Raw genomic sequence first — 22,739 nt, 5'->3', positions numbered from 1 at the left:
CCCTAGAATTATGGAAACAAACTCTAGGGGTGGGTGGGGCCCGGCCATCTGTGTTTCAACAAGCCTTCCAGGGAATTCTGTTGCACGCAAAATTGTGAGAGCCACTGCCTTAGTCAACAGTTAATTTAGTACTAGATTTTTAAGATGAGGTGTGTGGAGTATATGGAAGCTCAGAGCTTGACGGAGGAGATTAGCTCATTCATCCGTTACCTGTAGAGTGTTAGACCCTGAAAATATAAAGGTGAGATGCAGTGTTGGTCTCTACAAGAAGCATGCTGTCTCAGACAAATTAACCCAAACCTATACAACACAAGGGTGATAATATAGGTGCATATGATGTCCTCTAATGACACAGGAAGAGGGCAATGCTACCTGGGAAGTTTGGGGTGTTTTAAAGAAGTGTAAAACCCTATAAAGACTGAGGTTTTTGGGGGTGCCTGGGTGGCTCAGTCAGTTAAGCGTCCAACGTCCGCTCAGGTCATGATCTCAGAGTTCATGGGTTCGAGCCCCATGTCGGGCTCTGTTCTAATAGCTCAGAGCCTGGAGACTGCTTCCGATTCTGTGTCTCCCTCTTTCTCTGCCCCGCCCCCATCGCACTCTGTCTCTCTCTTTCTCAAACAAAAAAAAAAGACATTAAAAATTTTTTTAAAAAAGACTGAGGCTTTTTTATGTGCCTGGCACTGTTAAAACATTTTACATCTTTTCTTATTTAACCTCCCCCAAGTTTTCCCTATCTCCCCATTTTACCCAAAAAGCAACAGAAACTCAAAGAGGGTAAATAAACTATGGAACAGCTGTGGTCTCGCTGCAGATAATGATCTGAACTGGGTTCCAAGGGCTGCACCGTGACCTTGGCAGTCATGAGGCTGATTCTGGGCATGGTGAAGGTGGGACTCCTACATTTTGGGGGAGGCCCGAGAAAAAGCCAAAACCAAGAGAGTTGTGGTTTGTTTGTTTGTTTGTTTCCCCAGAGCTGGTAAGAAGCCCGTGAAGAATTTATGTACGGATAAACTCTGGTGTATACACAAAGTGAAATCTGAAAGCAGGTGACATTTGTCTCCCTTCTATTAGGCTTCTACTTCCCAAGCTGTCGACCCTTCTGGCTAAACTCTGCATTCTTGCCCCTTGAGGCACGGATCTTATGTCTTCTGATAATACTGCCACCTGAATCCAGGCGCTTCTCTAGACCCAGACGAGCCTCTCAGGTCTATGGCTATCTTAAAATAGATCTGCAAGGCTTAATCTCACCTCGGTGATCTCACCAAGTGGGTAGAAGGTAATGAAAGAGTGGGAGCTGGGTAGGAACATGGCACTGACCCAGCGAACCGAACATTGTGCCACAAATGGTATGCACTTTGGATTGTTATCCTGACTTCATCTTTCAGTGGTCTTTTTACGTAGCGAAATAATTTACCTTTTGATACCTTACGAGACAGAGATTTAAAGCTTGATAACATTTGGACTACTAAAGACTGAGAAACAGGGGCGCCTAGGTGGCTCAGTCAGTTGAGCATCTGACTCTTCATTTCAGCTCAAGTCATGATACCAGGGTCTTGGGATAGAGCCCCGTAACAGTCTGCATGCTGAGTGCAAAGCCTTTTTGGGATTCTCTCTCCCTTTCTCTGCCTCTCCTCCGCTCACACTCTTTCTCTCTTTCTATAAAATAAAATAAAATTAAATTATTAAATTAAAATTTAAAAAAAGACTGAGAAACACATATACATTTTAAGGTATATATTCATATAAAAATTGTGAAGGCTTTTACTCTCCTCATGCCCCAGGCTATTTAATATTACCCTATCTTACTTTTATAATAATCACAAAGTAAGGTTGCCCTGCCAGTCTCAGGCTCTGGGGTCAGAAGGACAGCATTTGAATACTGATTTTGTTATTTATTAGCAACATCACCTAAAGTAAATTAGCCAACTTGTCCGTTCTGCTATTTCATTATCATTTGTGAAAGTGGTCGCAAATGATAGGTTTCCCACTGGGATGCTTGAGGATTAAATTAATATTTAGAATTTTTTAAAAAAATGATAAAAATTGGATTTTGTTGTTGTTAGCGTGATTAGCTAGAAAGCAACAATACCTTTAATGGTTCAGTTTCAGTGATTTAAAAGTTCAATTTTTAAAGGTACTAATCAATGTTCTTTCAATGATTTTTAATCAACTAACTTGGCAATATACCATTTCAAACGTCCTACATTGTTGGCTTAGTTTCATTTTGCAACTTAAAAAAGAACAATTTTAAATCTTTTTTTTTTTTTTAAGTTTATTTGTATTTGAGAGAGAGATAGAGAGCAAGTGAGGGAAAGGCAGAGAGAGAAGAAGACAGAATCCCAAACAGGCTTCGCGTTGTCAGCGCAGAGCCCGATGCAGGGCTTGAACCCACAAACCATGAGGTCGTGACTTCAGCCAAAATCAAGAGTCGGATGCTTAACCGACTGAGGCACCCAGGCGCTCCAAAAAAAAAAAAAAAAACATTTTATAAGGATAAGGGATTTCTCTACTCTATCCGTCTATGACCAATCACTTTACATATAGTCTGTTTGTACAATAAGCCCCAATATTATTTAAATTGAAGAGCAAGCAAGGAGAAATAGTGTAAAAAAAACCCAGCACAACACCCAGAAACCTAGGCTCATCATTATCACAAGGCTACTGGGTGCCCTTTATGTACCAAGAAAATTTTCCCACAGGGCCCCAGAAATGGTATTTTCATGACATGTTACAAGTTGTGGCCTGTTTGGGAGCTCAGGACGTTGACCAACAAAGAAACCCGGCCTATGTGCTGCGAAACCCACCTTATCTCCTTCTTCTACTTCACAGAGTTTCTCTTCGGTTGCAGGATTAAAGACAGGAAATTTCTTGCCACTCACTGAATTATGCCACTCATTGTTTATGAAAATCTATAGAGAGGAAAAGAAAGGAGCGTTTAAATATGCAGCAAACTTCAGAAGTTCTTTTACAGACTTACAGCATTTCAATAGGCTTAAGTGAGGCCAATGTTAAAACCTTACCTCCTTCACCTACCTCACCTGCCCCACCCTACAAGGCATTTGGGGCCGTTCAAGACATTTATACACACGGACACACACGCGTGTGCATGCGTGTGTACACACACTTATTAAAACAAAGCAATAATGGGGCGCCTGGGTGGCTCGTCAGTTGAGCGTCCGACTTCGGCTCAGGTCATGATCTCACAGTCTGTGGGTTCGAGCCCCGCATCGGGCTCTGTGCTGACAGCTCAGAGCCTGGAGCCTGCTTCCCATTCTGTGTCTCCCTCTCTCTCTGGCCCTCCCCTGCTCATGTTCTGTCTCTCTCTGTCGCAAAAATAAATAAAAACATTAAAAAAATTTTTTTTAAACAAAGCAATACTTTGAAATTACACTGAAGTATGAGGTCGTTTGAACCCTAGAAAATACAGACCAGAGAAAAAAATCTAGAAATAGTGCTTGTATCTGAGTTTGAGGTAAGGACAGAGGCTTTGGTGGCTTTAATTTCGATTAATCATCTCAATTCTTCACTTCAGATTCTGAAGTTTCTCATGTCAGGCTGCTGGAGATTTGGTATCATAAGTGACTATTTTCTGATCCTTTGTTTTACTGTTTTAAAGGTAGGTTTTAAAAGAAGTTTGCGTAGAAAAAAAAATTGGTGAGTGACATGTTTTCACTGGCTTTTTCAAGGCATAAGGGTTGTATTCTTTTAAAGAGATTATCTAATCATTTATTTGCCCTCAGATAAAATCAGGCACTAGATTTCTTAGTGATATCTAAGAGACTTGCATCTAAATAGACAGAGGGGTCTAGAAAACATGGGATTTTGTTCTGCGTATGAAAGAATAGTAATATTTAAAAATGTTAGTATGTCATTTAAAAAGTATGAGTTTCAACTTTTGCTTCATTATGGAGCCTAATAGGGTCTTGATGTGTCATTTTACAGAGTAAAAATATTTTGCAAAGCCTAATTAAGAAGTCCTCCTTTTGTGGTAAATAAACTTATGTTTTGTTTCTGGAAAAAGCTAGAATTTCTTGTCCCTTCTCTCATTTCATTATTTCTTGTTTATTCTCCTTTTTCTTATTTAGTTTTGAAACATAAAAGTCACCAAAAGCATGCTATTGAACATTATGTATTACAACCTTCCATTAGATTTATTATTACAACATGAATTATTGTATCTAATTGTGAATCACAGAATCACTGTGATACATGCAGTTTTAAATGAAGGGTGACATACGCACTATATTTTTAACATATATCTTAATTCAGACACCGCCCCTTACTTGATACTTAAAGATAAATTATTAACAGTGCAACCCAGAGGAAGAAAGTATTGAAACACTGCCCCCCTCCCCCAAACTGAGGTTTAAATTTGTTGCTATACTAAATACAAATCAGTTGGCTATTAAAAATTCCCCAGTGGCAGTTATCAAGATTATACATTTTCAGTTTAGTTACTCATATTGTATATATTTCAAATAACCTGTGAATTTACACTAACTTAGCTATTCTATGAAGTCATGTCTATATCATAGCTTAATATTCTGTCAAATTAGTAAAATGTATATTATCATGTATCCCTAAATGCTTAAGTACAATTAATTCTATATTCTGTAATTGACAAGATTACTTAGACAGCCTGATCTCAAAACTGTTTCCCTGGTCTCCTAAACTTCCATCGTAAAACTTGTCACTTTTTTGAAAAGTCATTTTTAAATGTCTCCCCTCTCTCCTAGGCTGTAAGCTTTGTAAGATAAGGTCGAGAACTATGTTGGTCTGGTTTTCTGGTTTATCCACACAGTCCAATACAATCTCAGCCTTCAGGTGATTTTTAAGGTCCATCAAAGATTCTTGAATAAATAACTTAAAATTGAATCAAAAGACCAACAATCCAGTAGCTACACATGGGTAAGACCAATAATATTCTGCACATGAGCACACTATGATATTTGTGATTTGCTGGAAAAAAAAAAACAAAGGGAAGGATGATCTTTCTTATCTGCCTATTCACACCATCACAATTATTTGTATGTCAAAACAGCATCAGCCCAGGTGTTTAGAGGAGCTCAAAAAACTGTAGTGCTAGCCTGGAATTGACAGGGAAAAAATGTGCATGAATAAATAAAGGGGGAGGGGGTGCATAGCAGTTCTGATGAGACTAGAGGTTCAAGGACAGAGCCATGGAGGTATGGGAAAGGGTAATGGCACGCAGATAATGTCCTTCATGAAAAACATGATGTCATCTGAGTTCACCTCGAAGAAGGAAAAATTCAATACTGGCTTGCCCTGGGGCACTCGGGTGGCTCAATCAGTTAAGCCTCTGACTTTGTCTCAAGTCATGATCTCCCGGTTTGTGAGTTTGAGCCCCTCGTGAGTTCAAGCCCTGAATCTGGTTCTCTGTTGTCAGCGCAGAGCCCCCCTGGGATCCTCTGTCCCCTCTCCCTCTCTGCCCCTCCCCTGCTCACACACACGTGCTATCTCTCTCTCAAATATAAATAAACATTTAAAAAAAGAATTAAAAAGTTACTGACTTGCCCAATGAGTGCATCAGCATTCTAGCCCTCATGAACACATTTTAGAGAATCTTGTAATTACTTTTAAAGAGTATTTTCCTTTATGCATCCCTAGTCCTTACTTTCTTGTATTTTTCTTCCCAAAGGATGGCTGGGAAACATCTTAAACAATGTGTCCCAGATTCGTCTCACTGTCATCCCTAGCTTTATGCTGTTTACACATTCTCTCTCTCTCTCTCTTCTTCTCTCTCTCTCTCTCACAGGCACACACACACACACACACACACACACACACACATACACATTTTTCCTCTCCTGTTAATGACACACACAATTCCTAGTCATCCTTTGGTATCACTTTGTCTTATACTATCATAAAAAGATGGCTTGTTCTTCCTGCCCCCCACCTCTGCCTCATTAGAATATAATCTCCCCCCCCCCCCCTTATCATAATCTTCCTAAACCAACCCAATTCACATTTTGGCCACTCCTTGGGACACTTAGGTGGTTCTTCTAGGTTTTCCAGATATGCTTCTCCTAACCATAAATAGCCCCAATATGCTTTTCCAACTTTTTATTTTTTTCCTCAGTTTACCCTGTATTTTAGTTTCATTTTACTATCTCAAACACCATGCCCTTCTGCTGCATGCTGTTCCTTTATTTATTCATGCTGTTCCTCAGGCTGAAGTTTCACTGTTTTCTTCTACTCATACTTCAAGTCTCACTTAAAGTATCATCTCCTCGTGATGATTTCACTAGTTGGTCCAATTGGACTTGACATTCTTTTCCCCTCTTTCCTCAACTAGCCTTTCATATCCTGCTATTAAATTACTTATGTTCTTCCAAATAGTGAGTAAATACCTGAGGCACCTGGAAGGTACCATGGGAAAGCATGAGAGAGTGAGCCCCTGCCTTCAAGGGGCTTGTAATCAAAGAAGAGCATGTGGGGCGCCTGGGTGGCGCAGTCGGTTAAGCGTCCGACTTCAGCCAGGTCACGATCTCGGGGTCCGTGAGTTCGAGCCCCGCGTCAGGCTCTGGGCTGATGGCTCAGAGCCTGGAGCCTGTTTCCGATTCTGTGTCTCCCTCTCTCTCTGCCCCTCCCCCGTTCATGCTCTCTCTCTGTCCCAAAAATAAATAAAAACGTTGAAAAAAAAATTCAAAGAAGAGCATGTATTCCCATCAGGATCAGCCAGTAAAAAATGGAAGGTTGTAGGGTAAAGACCAGAGCAGTGCTTTAGTCAGTAAATTGCAGAGCGGAACTCACGAAAGGGTAGGAAATGGGCCAGAAGAATGCATCCCTGAAGGATAGGATCGGATTGGTGGAAAGAAGGGGAACAAGAGCAAAGGAAGGAACCAGCCTCTGGACACGTGTAACACAGGGAAGAGGTCACGGGACACAGGCAGAGAATTTGTGGAAACAAGTCATAGATAAATTTCGATGATGAAAAGGACGCCAGATTGTAGTGAATCTTGATCTGGTCTGTAGAGTGAGAAGGTTGGACTCTGTTCCGGATGTAATAAGGGCACGACAGGATCAAATGGGTGTTTTAGGAATGCTGATGTCAATGTACCAACATGGATTGAAGCAGAGCAGCCAGAGTCCCAGGAGATTAGCTGGGAGACAATTTTTAACATTCCAGGCATGCGTCCATAAGGCTGGAGAGTATACTGAGATAGCAATACAGTCTTCGGATTACGAGATATATGCGTCCTCCCCCAAACAGGGGCCTTTCGGCAAACAAACAGAGCCCAGCCTATATTAATGAGATGACCAAGGTGGCTGTAAAGGCCAGGTACCCTCCCTTCATTTTCTTCTCCTCAACCATGGAGAGGTTTTTGGGCAAGAACTACCTTAATGACCTTTTTCTTTCTGCTTTACTTTTGTGGGTTTTACATTTGACATCTGCCTTCCAGCTAACCGTGTGACCAAATGTTTGTGAATAATCATCTTTTCTGTTGTATAAAATGGTTATGTGAAGCCGTGTAGGCTAACGGATGTTTGGTATAATAATCATGAAACCTATTTCAGGCCCGTGGAAATGATCTATCATGGTGACCACCTCATTTTCCATTTGCTGTTTGCCTTCAGCAAGTTTTGGGGGGAAAGGGATCATCGTATAAAAGAAAAAATCTTGGGTTCTATTTAACTGTTGTATTAACTACATGCTAATTATGAGTTTGGGACGCAGGATACTTGTGAATAATATATGTAACTAGACCTCAGCTTAAAGTTCACAATATTGATTGGGAATTAGAGACTCCTATGCATGCTGTTAGACATCAAGTGCTTCTCATTTGGGGAAACAATCAATGGGAATGTGGAGGAAACTTAAAAATTGATTTTTACTTTTTAAATTTTAGATATGTCAGCCTTTAAGGGATGCCTCATGACCTTTGATTTTAAAAAGAAGTGGCCATTTCCTGAATGCAGTTTAGTGCCCAAGAATACATCATAATTTTGAGGAAAAAAAAAAAAGGGCTTTCCAGGGTAAAAATTATGTCTTAATGTGTTTGGCATAAAGTTACAATTCTAAATAAATAAGCCCTTTCCTCAAAATATTTCTGGCTTGGATCAAGCCGAATTTGACTAATAGGCAAAATGAAACCTATTAGCCTTTCCTGTTGATAGAACATTTTGGAACCTGTTGGCTTAAAGGGGAGAGAGGCCCTGACTCCCTCCAATAGATATCTAAGGTGCCCTAAGGTCACATCACCTCTTTGGGGCTACAGCAGTGGCTTTAGATCCTCTAAGGGAAGCCAGCGCTTTCTCAGTGGCAGAGGGATGTTAATAGCTCACATTTTCAATGCACAGAGAATTTCTTTTGCGATACACCAAGGGTGAGGGAGGGTAACGGAATTCCTCATCTTATGTCCCCTGTGTGCATTTCCAAAACTGAGAACCTGGGTCACAGCATGTGGAGCGATGGGTAAATGTACAGGAAGGGGTATATGCTGTAAATGTGCAAACTCTTCTCAGCATTAGGCACCTACAAAAGTACCAAAGACTTTGGAGGGGGAGGGGGGATATTAAGATGGGGCATGAATAATAGGAGAGGCTGAACAAAAGTCAGGCGGAGGTGTTAAACATTTAAAAGAATCATGGGGCGCCTGGGTGGCGCAGTCGGTTAAGCGTCCGACTTCAGCCAGGTCACGATCTCGCGGTCCGTGAGTTCGAGCCCCGCATCAGGCTCTGGGCTGATGGCTCAGAGCCTGGAGCCTGTTTCCGATTCTGTGTCTCCCTCTCTCTCTGCCCCTCCCCCATTCATGCTCTGTCTCTCTCTGTCCCAAAAATAAATAAAAAACGTTGAAAAAAAATTTAAAAAAATAAAAAATAAAAAATAAATAAAAGAATCAAAGCTACATCTCTGGCAACTACTTTCACCCCAAACCCTGAGGCAGCAAAGCAAAATGTTGAGACTGAAAGTAAAAAAAAAAAAAAAAAAAAAAAAAAAAGAAAAAAGAAAAAGAAAAAAAAATCTAAAAGGAAATTAAGGAGGAAATAACAGAAGGGAGGAAAATATTTAACTGTAGTCAGAGGAATGAAAACAATGGGAGTGACCAAAACAATTGGAGGAGAAAGAAAATTTTCCTTTCGTTTCTGCTTTATATTATAGTCTGACTTCAGTAACACGAATGTATACTCTTTTACTCTTGTTTGAAAAAGCCCTTCAGCTTTTTCAACTCAGGAAAGGAAAAGATCAGAAGGCATGTCTGTTTCGAACCACAACTTCCCTACGTCCCACAGGTGACAAAAGTACTCATCAATGACCTCTGCACATCACGCATACACCGTATCAAAGAGGTGAGATGCAGAAGCACCAGAAAGTTCGTCCTTTTTTTCTCTGTATATTTCACGATATTAAGGTTCAACAATACAATTGCTTGCATGGGAGCCTTCTCCCTTCCAAAGAGAGTGCCAGACACAGAGCGCAGTTCAGTTATGTGTTGTTTGCCTTGTTTCAATTTCAAGGATCAGGAGAGCAGTGGAAAGAGTCCCATGATAGGACCTGGATGGAGGGGGGAGTTGGTAGTTGTTCAGGCAAAGTTTTGACGTCTGTGATATTTGTGCAGATAGGTTCCCAGGAAACAAATTTTCGTTAACGATTTCAGCATTACAATACAGTCATCAGGTAGAGAGATTACAGCATGTGATCAGAAAACCAAATATTAGCAACAATTTACATCCCTTGCAAACAGTGTCTGTGTGGGGGAGATTTTGATACACAGACGTGCTCAAAATATATGTTTATGGCATCAGGGTTCACACAAATATCCGCTCCTCTGATATTTTAGCAGTGGCTTGACTTGTGAAGCAACCATTGCCCGTGTTCTTTTGAACATGGCTCTATGTTGCTACTTAAACCTGGTAAATGGGTGAGGGATTTGGCCATAATTATACCAGCATCATGAAAACCCAAACTGCCACCATCAGTAACACCACCACAAGCCAGGTGACTGCTGCTTTGAGAGAAAGGTATCACCATTTTATCAATGCCTGTTTTCCCATGAGGTTTCAGATATGTATCTGTATTACATCAGCCCACAGATTACTCATGCCACATCGGAGGCATGACCTTAACTTTGGGTTCCTCTGCAAAGGAGCTTTTTCCCATAATCCCTAAGAGTCTTCTCACACAGCCCTCTCATTCTGGCAAGAAGGTATTGACAAATCTAGTAGGTGAAGTCCAGTTTAAAGAAATCACGTGAACACTTGAAGTAGTGAGACTCCTCGTGAAACTGGGCTCAAACTATCCCTTAGAGCATGCGTTATTCACTTTAGGATTGCTGCTGATTAGGTTTCTTGAAGCAGGCAGGTGCCTGAGAATGAAATGATTTGCCAAGACAGTAGTCCTCAGAGATGAGCTAAAACATTGCATTTGTACTGAATGGTTACCTCCCGGGAGCAAAATCAATGTTGGTTCCACCATGGGTTCGTGGCCACCACCTGGCTCCTGTTGGACTCAGGCACTTTCTGAAGGGGGAAGGTCAGTGATTCTGAGCTGGCTACATGTAAGTGTCTGAGAGAAAGAGAAAGTCAGGTCCCTAAGCAACTAGGTGATGGTCATTACAGGTAAAATTATGAGGTTGACCCAAAACTATTAGGCCATTACTGTTGGTCAAGTGGCCACACTTTGAGTGACATCAGCAAAATGTGGAGGTCTGTTAGACATGCAGAATCTGAAGGGCGTCTGGGGGGCTCGGTTGGTTAAGCATCTGACTTTGGCTCAGGTCACCATCTCACGGTTTGTGAGTTTGAGTCCCGCGTCGGGCTCCATTTTGATAGTGTAGAGCCTGGAGCCTGCTTCAGATTCTGTGTCTGCCTCTGTCTCAGACCCTCCCCCACTCGTGCTCTGTCTCTCTTTTTCTCAAAAATAAATTAAAAAAAAAAAAAGAAATGCAGAATCTCAGACCTCACTGCAGAATCAGAAGTTACATTTCAGCAAGAATCCTCCCTGAATCACCTGCATAGTCAAATTCGAGAAGCACTACCCTAGAGTGACTTCTCTCTTGTTGGTCCACCTGTCTGGGGATCTAGTGCCCAAATCATACCTCTTCTTTCATCATCCAAATGTCCACTCTCTCAATCAGAGTGAGGAAGGCACAATACAAATGAAGCAATGGGTCTGAAAGCACTTGTTAGAGACCATCCAGGAGGATGCAAGTGGGACCCTGGCTACTATATAGGGGGAAATGGTATCGTGTGGAAAAGTATCAGATCTGAAATGAGAAGCTTCGAAATCCAGTTCATTCCGTCCGTGCCTCCTGAGGGCCGTGTGACCTTGAGCAAATCACTGAAGATGTCTGCACTCCAGTTCCCTCAGCTTTAAAATGGGACACTAGTAACATGTTCTAACTCCCTCCCACGGGTTACTTAGGAGCCTCAAATGAGAGGAGTAGATGTAAGCATTTTTAAACTATGGCAGGCGTTGCAAGAATTCATTCCATGTCCATCAGGAATAGAATCCCTAGAGAATTGCAAGAGTCATCTTGGAAAGGAGAGGGTTAAAGAGAGCCTGGACCAAGAAGCTAATAAGTGCCAGGCGTTTTCCACAAATTCCCTCACTTAATTCTCACGGCCACTTTCCAAGGTAGTTATTATTATTCCCAATTTACAGACAGGGTAACTGAAACTCAAGGAGATTAGAAGCCTGGCCAAGGTCATAGCATGAAATAAGTAGAAGAGCTGGAAATCGAAGCCGCGTTTATCTTGTTAAGCCACCGTCCCTTGCAGCCACCCAGCTATTTGTTCAACTGCTTGCAAGCCAAAAGCAAACAGAATATTGCCTCAATCAGAAGGGAGTTAGCAACATTTCCCAAGTGAAAGCAGTGCCTCCGCACAATCAGCTTTGTCTTGAACTTGAGTCCCGTTCTGTTTGAAGCAGCCCTCCGTGGTCTCCTACAAAATCCGTCAGGCGGTCTGGCCACAGCCTCCTCCTCCAGCCTCACCTGCTCTATTCTCTGCCTCCCTTTACTACAGCCCTGTTAGCTTTTTGATAGATCTTTGAACACAGCAGGCTCTTCCCTGTAAAGGACTTTGCACCTGCCCTCACCTCCGGTTCCTTGTTCTCCCCCCCACCCCCTACCCCCACCCCCACCCCCAGGTCTCCAAGGACACTTTATGCTCTGCATCAATCAGGCTCACCTTAAATGTCCCTTTCTTAAAGAGACCTTCCCGAACAGCTCATCAAAAGCAAGCTCTTCCCGTCAGTTGTCCTCTTTAGCATTTATCAAAATTTATGATGAAACTATTCACTGACTGGCTTGTTTTCTTCCCCACACCCTCCAAGAACATAAGCTCCCTAAGGCAAGAACCCTATTAGCCTCCTTATACATCCGACCAAGCACAGAGTGGTAATTCAGTGACTTGTTAAATAAACAGAAGGGAAAATGGGAGGAGGGAAGAGAATGGGGTAGCTGGAAATGCACGCAGCCTGAATTTGTTTGCTGTAAGAATTTAAAGAGGAGATACTGGCCCGTGGCCCCTAGTGTGCAGTGATTCACAACTCTTCTCTACCAAAAAGTATCTTTAACTCCGATGTGTTATGCGATGATACCAGAAATCTAGGAAGGTCATCTCTTACTCCAAACAAAAGTGATTCCATAGGAGTTGAAGACACATAGTTCCCATGGACATTGCACACCTCTTTCTAAATCCTCTGCATCACAGCCTCTCCCAGCCCAAACCCCACCTTTTCAATCAAAGCAGAATGTCTGTTTGCTTCCAAGCTTCCCTATTGTTCTCCTTTTTTTTTTTCCTCAGTTGGCCGCCAACTTCCTCCTGTTGGCCTGGGAACAGCTGAGCAGCAGCTGGAAAGGCTCATGGTCAGGTCCCCTCCAGTAATCAGGAATGGACAAATGAGAGTCAGAATAAAGGACAGAATAATCCAGCAACTCCATGTTCCCAAGTAATGGTCTGGATCTTAGACAAGACACTTGGTGTGAGGGCTTGTCCCATTCAAAGTCTAGCTGTGTCACTTTCCAGCTGTATGTTTTTTTTTTTTAATGTTTATTTATTTTGTGAAAGAAAGAGAGAGAGAGAGAGAATGAGCGGGGGAGGGGCAGAGAAAGACACAGAGAGAGAATCCCAAGCAGGTTCCTCTATGTCAGCAGAGCCTGACATGAGGCTCCATCGCAGGACCATGAGATCATGACCTGAGTGAAAATCAAGAGTTGGACGCTTAACTGACCGACCCACCCAGGCGCCCCTCTAGCTGTATGATTTAAGGCAAGTTTCTTGGCCACTCTGGTCCTCCGTCTCCTCATCTAAAAAACAAGAAAAAGAACCTCCTCCTAGGGTTATCCTAAGAAGTAAATAGAATCAATGCAAATAACTTAGTCAGTCATTAGTACAGAGTAAACACAATGAATTTTAGCTACAACTATTTTCTGCGTGTAAGCGCCTGTGTCTGTAAGTGTATGAAATGTCATTAGCAGATGAACATCTTTTCTGGTATGAACATCTTATTGTTCAGTGAGTTAAGGTAAACATTTTGGGGTTTGAATCCCATCCGAGAAAGCTTATCTTCTTGAATTTTCTATTTCTCTCTGTCTCTCTGTCTCTCTCTCCCTCTCTCTCTCTTTTTTTTTTAAGGTAAAACAACAATGTTGCAAAGTGAGAATGGAAAACAAAGGTACTGAATCCTGTAAGAGAAAAGTTTTGATCCCTGAAATAGTGGATAAACCCTGGGAACTTTGCACTAATGTGATAGGTCTTGGAAAGGCTTGGAAAGGCTGAGGTCTTGGAAAGGCTGAGTAAAAGAAGATTCTGGAAAATTGGAAAGAATGCAGAAAAATAAATAGGACTGGGATAGCCAATGTTAATCAATCACTTCCCATGTGCCAGGCACTATTTCAAACGCTTTATATGCTTTCAACTCATTTAATGCTTTTATCCCCCTTAGGAAATTGGGACCTTTATTATTACCATTTTACACAGAAGGAAACCGAGGCAGAGGGAGGCAATGTAGTTTGCCCAACAATCACATAAGTGTCGAAGAAGATCTTCATTTAAAGCCTCAGTAAAACGGATGAGCTGGTAGATATGGGATTCATTTACAATTGCAAAAGGGAAAAATCAGGTTAAGAATGGAATCCGAGTTTATGTGGATTCATAATGATGTTATTAAGGTTTTAAATTCTAAAAATGTTTGTATCTTTTTAAAACAACTTCTTAACGCTGACCTCTGTTTTACCCACCCCAACAACAATAAAAACATAATCAGACTGTACTAGAGAATAAGTCATAAAAGATATGCAACACTGACTTCTTTGGTTTGGGTGAAAAGCAGTCTCAAACTTGAGAATGGGGAGCTGCGATCACTTTTTTGTTACTCAACCCTGCTGTCTGTCCCTCCTCTCCACCTTGCCCCAGTGATCGAGATATTTCTGGTGACAATAGAGAAAGACATTAACATAGTAAGAGACAGATAACAGAGTTTAAGGGCTGGCCATTGAAGGTAATTCCACACACACTATAAAATGTCTCCTTCCATGATTTGCAATCAGGCAACTTAGTGAATAACCATCATTTTTCCAACTCCTCCTGCAAGTGCAAATTCAATACGATTCTTCAGTGGGGCACAGTAAAAAGCGAATGCAAAGGCATTTGAAAAGCTCACCCATTTAGATTTAATTACATACATAACTGGTGTCCTCCCAAGTGTAAAAACGCTGTAACTAATAAATCAGACAATAAAATGCTATCTGAGCAGAACAGATTTATAGAGAAGATGTGTGAGCAATCAAAATTCACTCCCTTGCATTGGGTATTTCTACCCAGAAAAGTTCTTAAAAACAAGAACAAATGGCTGCTCTTTGAATTGTACCTTCTTTTGAACACTCAGGGCTCTCATTTTCCTTGGAGGGGTGTTCTCCTCTACCGGCTTTGAAGTGAACAGGAGATTCCAATCTTAAAAAACATCTCTCTGTGTTAAAGGGTCGTCAGATCTGTGTTTGCATGCTAGATTTTTAAGGTCCATTTCATTTATCCACTACTGTTTTTTACATGCTCAGTTCACAGCTACTAAATGAAGCTTAATGCAGTAGAAAGAATATTTCACTTTAGAGCTTCCTCAAGATACACATAACAAAGAAGATCGCAAACTTCTGCAAAGCAGTTTTTTAATTTTTTTAAATGTTTATTTATTTTTGAGAGAGAGAGAGAGACAGAGCACGAGCAGGGGGAGGGGCAGAGAGAGAAGGAGACACAGAATCTGAAGCAGGCTCCAGGCTCCGAGCTGCCAGCACAGAGCCTGATGTGGGGCTCGAACTCACAGACTGTGAGATCATGACCTGAGCTGAAGTTGGATGCCCAACCGACTGAGCCACCCAGGCGCTCCACCATTTTTTTAAAATGTGACATTCTGGAACTATGAAAATATCTTCCCAAGTATATCATAGGGGGAAAAAAGACCCTGTAATAATAGTAGTAAGATAATTTTTAGTCATTGCCAATGATTTTGACATTTATGAAATGCATTTCTTAATGTGCCTGCTTTAGATTGAATGTTTTGTGAATGACCAATTTGGAGTAAGGAAGCTCGGAAGACTGAAGTCTTGTCATCGTTTGGGCACACCTTTCCCAAGTGCAAATTGTTAGAGGGTATGGACTCACCCCCTTTTTCCATGTTCGCATTTGGAATAAAATTAAATTCAAAACATGTTTTCCTTTTGAATAAAACATCATAAAAAATAACACCTCAACACATTTTCTAGCTGCTGATCACCATGTTAAAGGCACAATCTGATCTCGGCAGATACTTTCCTAAGGAAAAGAATCAGTCAGCTGAGCAACTTCCTCATTTGTTGTGCTTATGAAAATGAAAATGTAACCGACCTTAGGATTTCAAAACCATCCCTGGTTACAAGTAAGGGAAGAAATAAATAATAGTGGGGCTTTTGCTTTATCATTAAGTTATATTGCTCTTGATCTTTCATTGGCTAATTCAGAAAGCAAAATGGCTCTCCCTAAGTTGGAAACGGTGCCTCTCTTCGCTTGCTGTGCGTAGTGTACCATAAAGCCAATTTTAAGTGATTTTGTTCAGATTGGTTTGTTTGCCCGTTTTATCTGTTCGCTTGGGAGTTCTAGACTCTCACAGGAAAGCAGGCATATAACAGGGTGAAACAGGCAAAGTTCTGAGATACTTTTGAACAACTCAAACAGGATCCATTTCCTCGTTCTTCCTAGCTGTGGATTTTTAAGTCCAGGTCTGGCTCCTGCTCTGGTTTCTCTAAATATTTATCAGTTAACAATTATGCATCTGCTCCAATGGCAACAAACTTGGCCGAAGAAAGAAATAAGAATGCTTTCTTTCCCTAGATATGCTAAATAATGCAAGTCTATTTGGAGTTTTTGAAACAGGAGCTTTCCTCCAATTATCAGACGTGTGTCCTTTGATTTTGGCACTCATTAAACATATAGAAAAACCATTTACTTCAGCGTGCGTTTTCTCCTTTAAAAAAAAAAGGATCATTTCCTAAAAAAAAAAAAAAAGATCATTTCCTATTTGTTTGGCTCTTTCCAGTAAGTTTCTCTAGTAAGTATTGGCCTCTCTTATCATGCATGCTGGGTTACACTGAAGTTAATAGAACTGCTTAGTAAAGTCTACTGAACCCTGGTGCAAGAACCTTTCACACAGAAGAGAATTCCTTTCACTTAGAAATATTTTAAGAAATAAATTTAGGAAAAGTTGCCTGGTACGATCTAGAAGTCATTATTTGATCAAGATACCAAACCCAAACCTGCATTTTGCAAGCCTTTTATTTTTGTATTTGCAAAGGGCTCTTTACACAAGGTTTACTTACATTGACCTTTTATGCTTTCCACACATGTAGTTTTTAGCAACCTGAAGCAAAGCAGCAAATATAAATTGTACTAACCTTAGTATATTTATATGTCAAATTGGTGAGTGGGACAGGTAAGTCTGGCGTGCCTGAAGACGACATTTCTGGTTCGGCTGCTGGAACACAGGTGACAGGCTCAGCGATTTGGTTCTGATAGAGCCCTTGGCTTTATTTGTTCCTTTTTATCTGCACGGGCTAAGGTTTATTTGCATACTGGAATATGATTGGATGAACAAACTCAGAGCAAAAAGAAAACGACACTACTTATTTGTAACACCTAGGGCAGGAAGCCCTTGACTTTAAACTTAAATCCTTAAGAAACCAGTGCTCCAGCATTGAAACTACATCTGGAGACAGGGCACTATTTGCAGACGAATTAATTGACAAAGCCGAAACCTGTGATAAGGATATGCGGTGCAGCTGCTCTGGCCACTGAGGCCAGTTATTATTTTTTTGGCTTTTCATGCTTTTTTATGCTACTGTGAAACTTTCCGTTCTCTGACAGACTTGGAATCAGAGAATTTGAGGATTGAAAAAGAGTCTCAGAGGGCACTTGTTCTCAGAAGAAGCTGGTGAGGGGAGGTCCCTGGCCAGGTGGCCTCAGGACAATGCTGTCAGCCAATCAGTCCATGCGCCAGAAAAGCAGAGTGGGAAGAAAGTCCCTCCATACAGACCCTACCTCGAGTCAGGTTTAAAAGATCCTACCAATCGAGTGTATTCTTGGTGCTGGGTAAGCAGACCTACTGTGATTGCAGGAGCTCCGAGTTATCTTTGTTATATAGGAGAACAGAAAGGTCAGCAGGATTTTTACAGATCTCCGAGTACACTGTCACACACAGTCACCCGTATAGCAAGATGGCAATAGCATCTGTCACAACCATCTAAAATGAAAGTAACCCTTGGTTTTGGAAGTTGGCTGTGTTTATCAGTGATTGATACGGGCAGTTGTACAAAAAAGTGGACTCAAACAGGACCCTAAGTCGTTCAATTTCTTAGAATGAATGTTTCAGTCTGGGAACATTAAAAAAAAAATTAACTGCACTCGTCCCATTTTAAACACAAGACTTCATTGTATTGAAGCTCAAGCAAAAGTTACAATAGGAACACGATGGAAAACCACGGATACTCTTAATTCTGATTATTGAGAGTTGAGAATGACAATTTCTTTTTCCAGGAAAAATTGCCAGCTCTCCCAAATATGGGATTTAGGTAGGGAAACGTAGGCTTATTAAATAGTTGCTCCAAATCAGGCACAGGAGCCTTACTTTCTCTTTCCATTCTTGCTTGGTTCCCCATTTTACAGATAGGGAGAGAGCAAGTAGCTTGCTTAAGATCACAGATCCAACAAGTGCAAGACCAGAATTTCATTTCCCAGTTGGGTTCCCTAAGTGAATAGTCACCCTCACGCACACTTACAGTTATTAGCCCTTTTACTCATCTAAGATAGGGTCAGCAAACATTTTCTCTTAAAGAGACAGAAAATGTTTTCTGCTTCTCTGGCCCAGATGGTTTCTGTTGTAACTTACTCGACTCTACATGCAAGAAACTATAGACAATAGATACATTAATGGGTATAGGTGTTTTCCAAAAAAATTTTATTTACAAGAACAGGAGGCAGGCCAGATCGGGCTCATGGGCCAGCCCTCAATTTCTAAAACCACCATCTCCAAGGACCATGCCTGTCGCACCACGTGCTTGAAGGCCAGATAGAAACTTCTGTGTTATTTCACTATTTTTCTCTTTGTCTCTGTCCCTGCCTCTTTCTCTTGCTCTCTTTTTGGAAAATCTAATGGTTTTGTCTTTTAAAAATGTGTTTTGAGTTAAATGCACAATTATACAACAGCTATTATATAACTTGCAGAGCGGTGCTCCGGCCATGCCCAGACAGCTGTGTTTTGCTGCTGTCTTTCTGTTTCCAGCTTTGCAGTGGTCTGTGGATGCAAACACTGGTTCACCTGCTGTCCAACACACGGGTCGTGTCAGCTCACTGGTTCCATGCTCATCCTTGATTTTATTTCACTGAATAATTACATAAGAAGATTTCCCTTCACAGCAGACATTACTGAAGGTAGGTAAAAAGAACAGCTTTGGAAACAGGTTACCACACCTGCCCATTTAATTTCAACAAATATTTACCAAGTATCTTTTCATGGGTGAAGCACCCGTGATTATAGTATCAGGAACTCTCCAACTTTAATCTTACTTGAAGGGCAAATTTTGTTTTTCTGCCCAGAAACCACAGGGCCTGTGATCTCTACTTTTGAAGGAAGCATCGTCCTGTCCTGAGAGCTTGCCTTGTGGAATAGTGTATTCCTGGGAATGGTTGCATGGATGGAAGGCTTTATCAGACCACTTCCCTCCTTCACACACCGCACACGGCTTTGGTGAGAGCACAGGGGAGACCCACTTTAAGACTGAACTCAGGGGGTGTGCATTTTTATTTTATTTTTATTGCTTTTTTAAACATTTATTTCTGAGAGAGACAGACAGACAGAGCGCAAGCAGGGGAGGGACAGAGAGAGGTTGACAGAATCCGAAACAGCTTCCAGGCTGTCAGCACAGAGCCCGACGTAGGGCTCGAACTCAGGAACTGTGAGATCATGACCTGAGTCGAAGTTGAACGCTCAACTGACTGAGCCATCCAGGCACCCCTGTTGCATTTTTATATGTATGGGACTTGAAGTTGGGAGTAATAAACAAAAGATGTTTAATCTTCCTTACCTTCGTATGGACAAGCTAAATTACACACACACACACACACACACACACACACACACACACACATAGATGGGGCAGAGGGATGGGGCAGAAAGAGAAACATAATTTATTCTTTTCTTGAATCTAATAACTTCTTCCAGCCCTTTGTGAAAGCTGTCATTATACCAAGAAACATATAAACTATGACTCCAGCTACTGCTGAAACTACTGTCTTATTTTATAAGGAATCCCTCCAGAGCTCCATTCAAGACTTAGTCGCTGGTCGGGGCGCCTGGGTGGCTCAGTCGGTTAAGCATCCGACTTCAGCTCAGGTCACGGTCTCGCGGTCGGTGAGTTCGAGCCCCGCGCCGGGCTCTGGGTTGATGGCTCAGAGCCTGGAGCCTGTTTCCGATTCTGTGTCTCCCTCTCTCTCTGCCCCTCCCCCGTTCATGCTCTGTCTCTCTCTGTCTCAAAAATAAATAAAACGTTAAAAAAAAAAATTAAAAAAAAAAAAAAGACTTAGTCGCTGGAAAGATAATGGAACCTTACCTTCTCCCACCCACATGAGTGGTTGAAATAGAAACCACTCAAATTTGTGAAACAAACATAATTATTTGGTCAAATAAAAAATAGCTTCTTTTTATATTTTCTGCTCTCAAAATCCAGGGTCGATTTGTCGGAGCTAAATTTTTATGCTGGGTGACATCTCCCTCCCTGGCTCCTCAGTGCTGCCCTAAGCATGGCTGGATGAGTCTGCCGGTTGGTTAATCCAGAAATGGATATATCCCTCTGCTTTGGATCGCTGCAATTTCTGCAGACACGACATTGTTCTTATGTCTATTGGGGCTTTAATAATTTGGAAAAAGTGGGTCTTGTATGTGGCGACAGGATCTGTGCTTGGTTGGCGTGCTGGTGTTAAAAATGGAGGTGGAAGGCAGCATTTGAGTACAGGAGCCTACATATTTGAGGGCTAACTTCTGTTCCTCCGTCATTCTTCTCCAATTAGCAATATCTCCTCACCTCTGATTTCTCCTGCCCTTCACACACCCTTCCATTGTTCTCTCTTTGTTTTGGCAGATGCCCCTCTTATCTGACACAATCAGGACACTGATCAACTAGTAGAGTCACCGAAACAAACAGTAGGCTAAAGCCTCCCTCAGATCCTGAGTTTAGCTTATATAGGTGTTTGCTAAATTTTACGGGCCAAAGACATTTCTTAGAACTGGGTCAGCTGCCAGAGTTTGAAATAATCTTGCATGGCCTTCACAGTGCACTTGTTTCCTCCAAGTGGAGAGAGAAATTAAAGACACTAACGGCATTTTTGAGGCAATGTGAATGTAGACTACTTTGAGATTTTTATGACATTTCCCATATTGTTTTACCATGGTCTTGTGCGTAGATTACACAAGAACATGCTGAACAACTTGACAAGGTTAGGTGTTTGTATAACACTCAGTTTTACACATAGTTTTCATAAATGCAACACTCCTTTTCCTCCAGATAAATCTCCAATTTAAATTACATTTAATTCAATCATGCAATTGAAACACTAGGGTTCATGTGAATGATCAGGTTTTGGAGCAGAGATGTGACTATTGGTAAGAGAGGAAACTGTGCCTTAAACTGGGTGAATACAAACACGAGTGTCAATGCTGTGGTTTTGCTTTTTACTTTTTCAACATATATTAGAAAAGCTTATTTATTTTGAGACACAGAGAGAGAGAGAGCATGCACATACATGCACATGCATGCCCGTGAGCTGGGGAGGGGCAGAGAGAGGGAGAGAGAGACAGAATCCCAAGCAAGGCTCCACACTGTCAAGGTAGAGCCGAATGAGGGGCTTGAACTCACAAACCATGAGATCATGACCGGAGCCGAAATCAAGAGCCAGATGCTTAACCAACTCAGCCACCCAAGCGCCCCAGCTTTTTCAACACTTTAAAAACACATTTAAAGTCAAACATACTATACATATATAGAAAACTGTAAAAATCATAAGCGTACGTTTCAATAAATACTCATAAAATGAACAAAACAAAATCACTATTTAAGTCAGGGAACAGAGCAATATCAGTACCTCAAAGCCCACCTTGTATATCTTCCCATGTCTATCCCCTTTTCTCTCACCCTACATTAGGATATCACCAATAGCCTAACTTATAATGCCATGCATTCTTTTTTTCTTTTTTCCTGAACTTTCCTGGCTTTACATGTCAGCTGCCTGTTGGGCACCTGAGCTGCATGTCACATAGTCATATACCTGGGTTTCCAAACTCAAGAGCCTACATATTTGTTTCATGTGAACCTATGCAGTGTATAACAACAAGAAAACTAGAAACATGTGAAATGTTTCTTCTTTTAGTTTAAAAAATTAAGACCTAGATTTTAACTTCCTAAAGGAGAAGACCCAAGGAGTGGTGTTAGCCTGCTGGCCCACTGAAATCACCCAGGGAATTCAAAACAACACAAAACACGGCAAAACAAAACAAGGCAGAGATTCCGATTCCCTGGGAGTGGTTTGAGCCCAGGTATCAGTATGCACGCAAAGGTCCTGTGGTAGTTCTGAAGCGTAGTCAGCTGTCAGAACCACTGACGCAGTTCTGACTCCGCTTTGTCAAGGTCCAAAGTTGGAGCAACATCCACTTCCCACGGAAGACTTCTACAAAATGCAAAGTCTCAGACCTCATCTCAGACCTACTGAATCAGAATCTTTGGACACAGAGCCCAGCAGTCTGTACTTTAATGAGCCCTTCAGGTGATTCTGAGTCAAGCTTAGGTTTGAGAACCGCTGCGCTCTGACATAGACCCGACCTATCTCTGTTATAAACAGGATGTTGCACTCAATTAAGTTAACCTAGTCCTTTCGTTTATATTTTAAGAACCGTAACCGAACCTGGTATCATTTCCCAAAATCGAATCTCTTTCTTGAATTTCCTGTTTCTGATCATGCAAAAACGGTACCACCAAACTTTAGGCATCTATTTTTATTGGTTAACCTAAAAATTTTAACACACTTAGAAGCATATGTATACATTTAATCACCATCTCACACAAAAGTTAAGGACTCTGAAAATTTTATCTCTTGATTCTCTATTCCTGTTCTACATGTTATATGCCTGTTACAAATTTTTGTTCCACTGCCCCAAAGGAATCATAATTATATAATTATTGCCCTATTCAATCAAT

The 22,739-nt window shown here is 41.4% G+C and overlaps 1 protein-coding gene across 1 annotated transcript in view; it reads right to left on the bottom strand.

Moving 5' to 3' along the window:
* ALDH1A1 (aldehyde dehydrogenase 1 family member A1) overlaps window positions 1-17,028 on the bottom strand; it is a 59,808-nt gene extending 42,780 nt beyond the window's left edge. The window contains exons 1-2 of the mRNA XM_047830658.1: window positions 16,893-17,028; window positions 2,805-2,909 (exon numbers count right to left, since the gene is read on the bottom strand). Coding sequence (XP_047686614.1) covers window positions 2,805-2,909; window positions 16,893-16,958 — 171 coding nt within the window. The 5' untranslated portion in view covers window positions 16,959-17,028. The remainder of the gene's footprint in view (window positions 1-2,804; window positions 2,910-16,892) is intronic.
* Between the last annotated feature and the right edge of the window lie 5,711 nt (window positions 17,029-22,739).

The sequence above is a fragment of the Prionailurus viverrinus genome, chromosome D4 (assembly GCF_022837055.1).
Source record: "Prionailurus viverrinus isolate Anna chromosome D4, UM_Priviv_1.0, whole genome shotgun sequence".
Lineage (NCBI taxonomy): Eukaryota > Metazoa > Chordata > Mammalia > Carnivora > Felidae > Prionailurus > Prionailurus viverrinus.
This window is presented reverse-complemented; position numbering and strand designations above follow the sequence as displayed.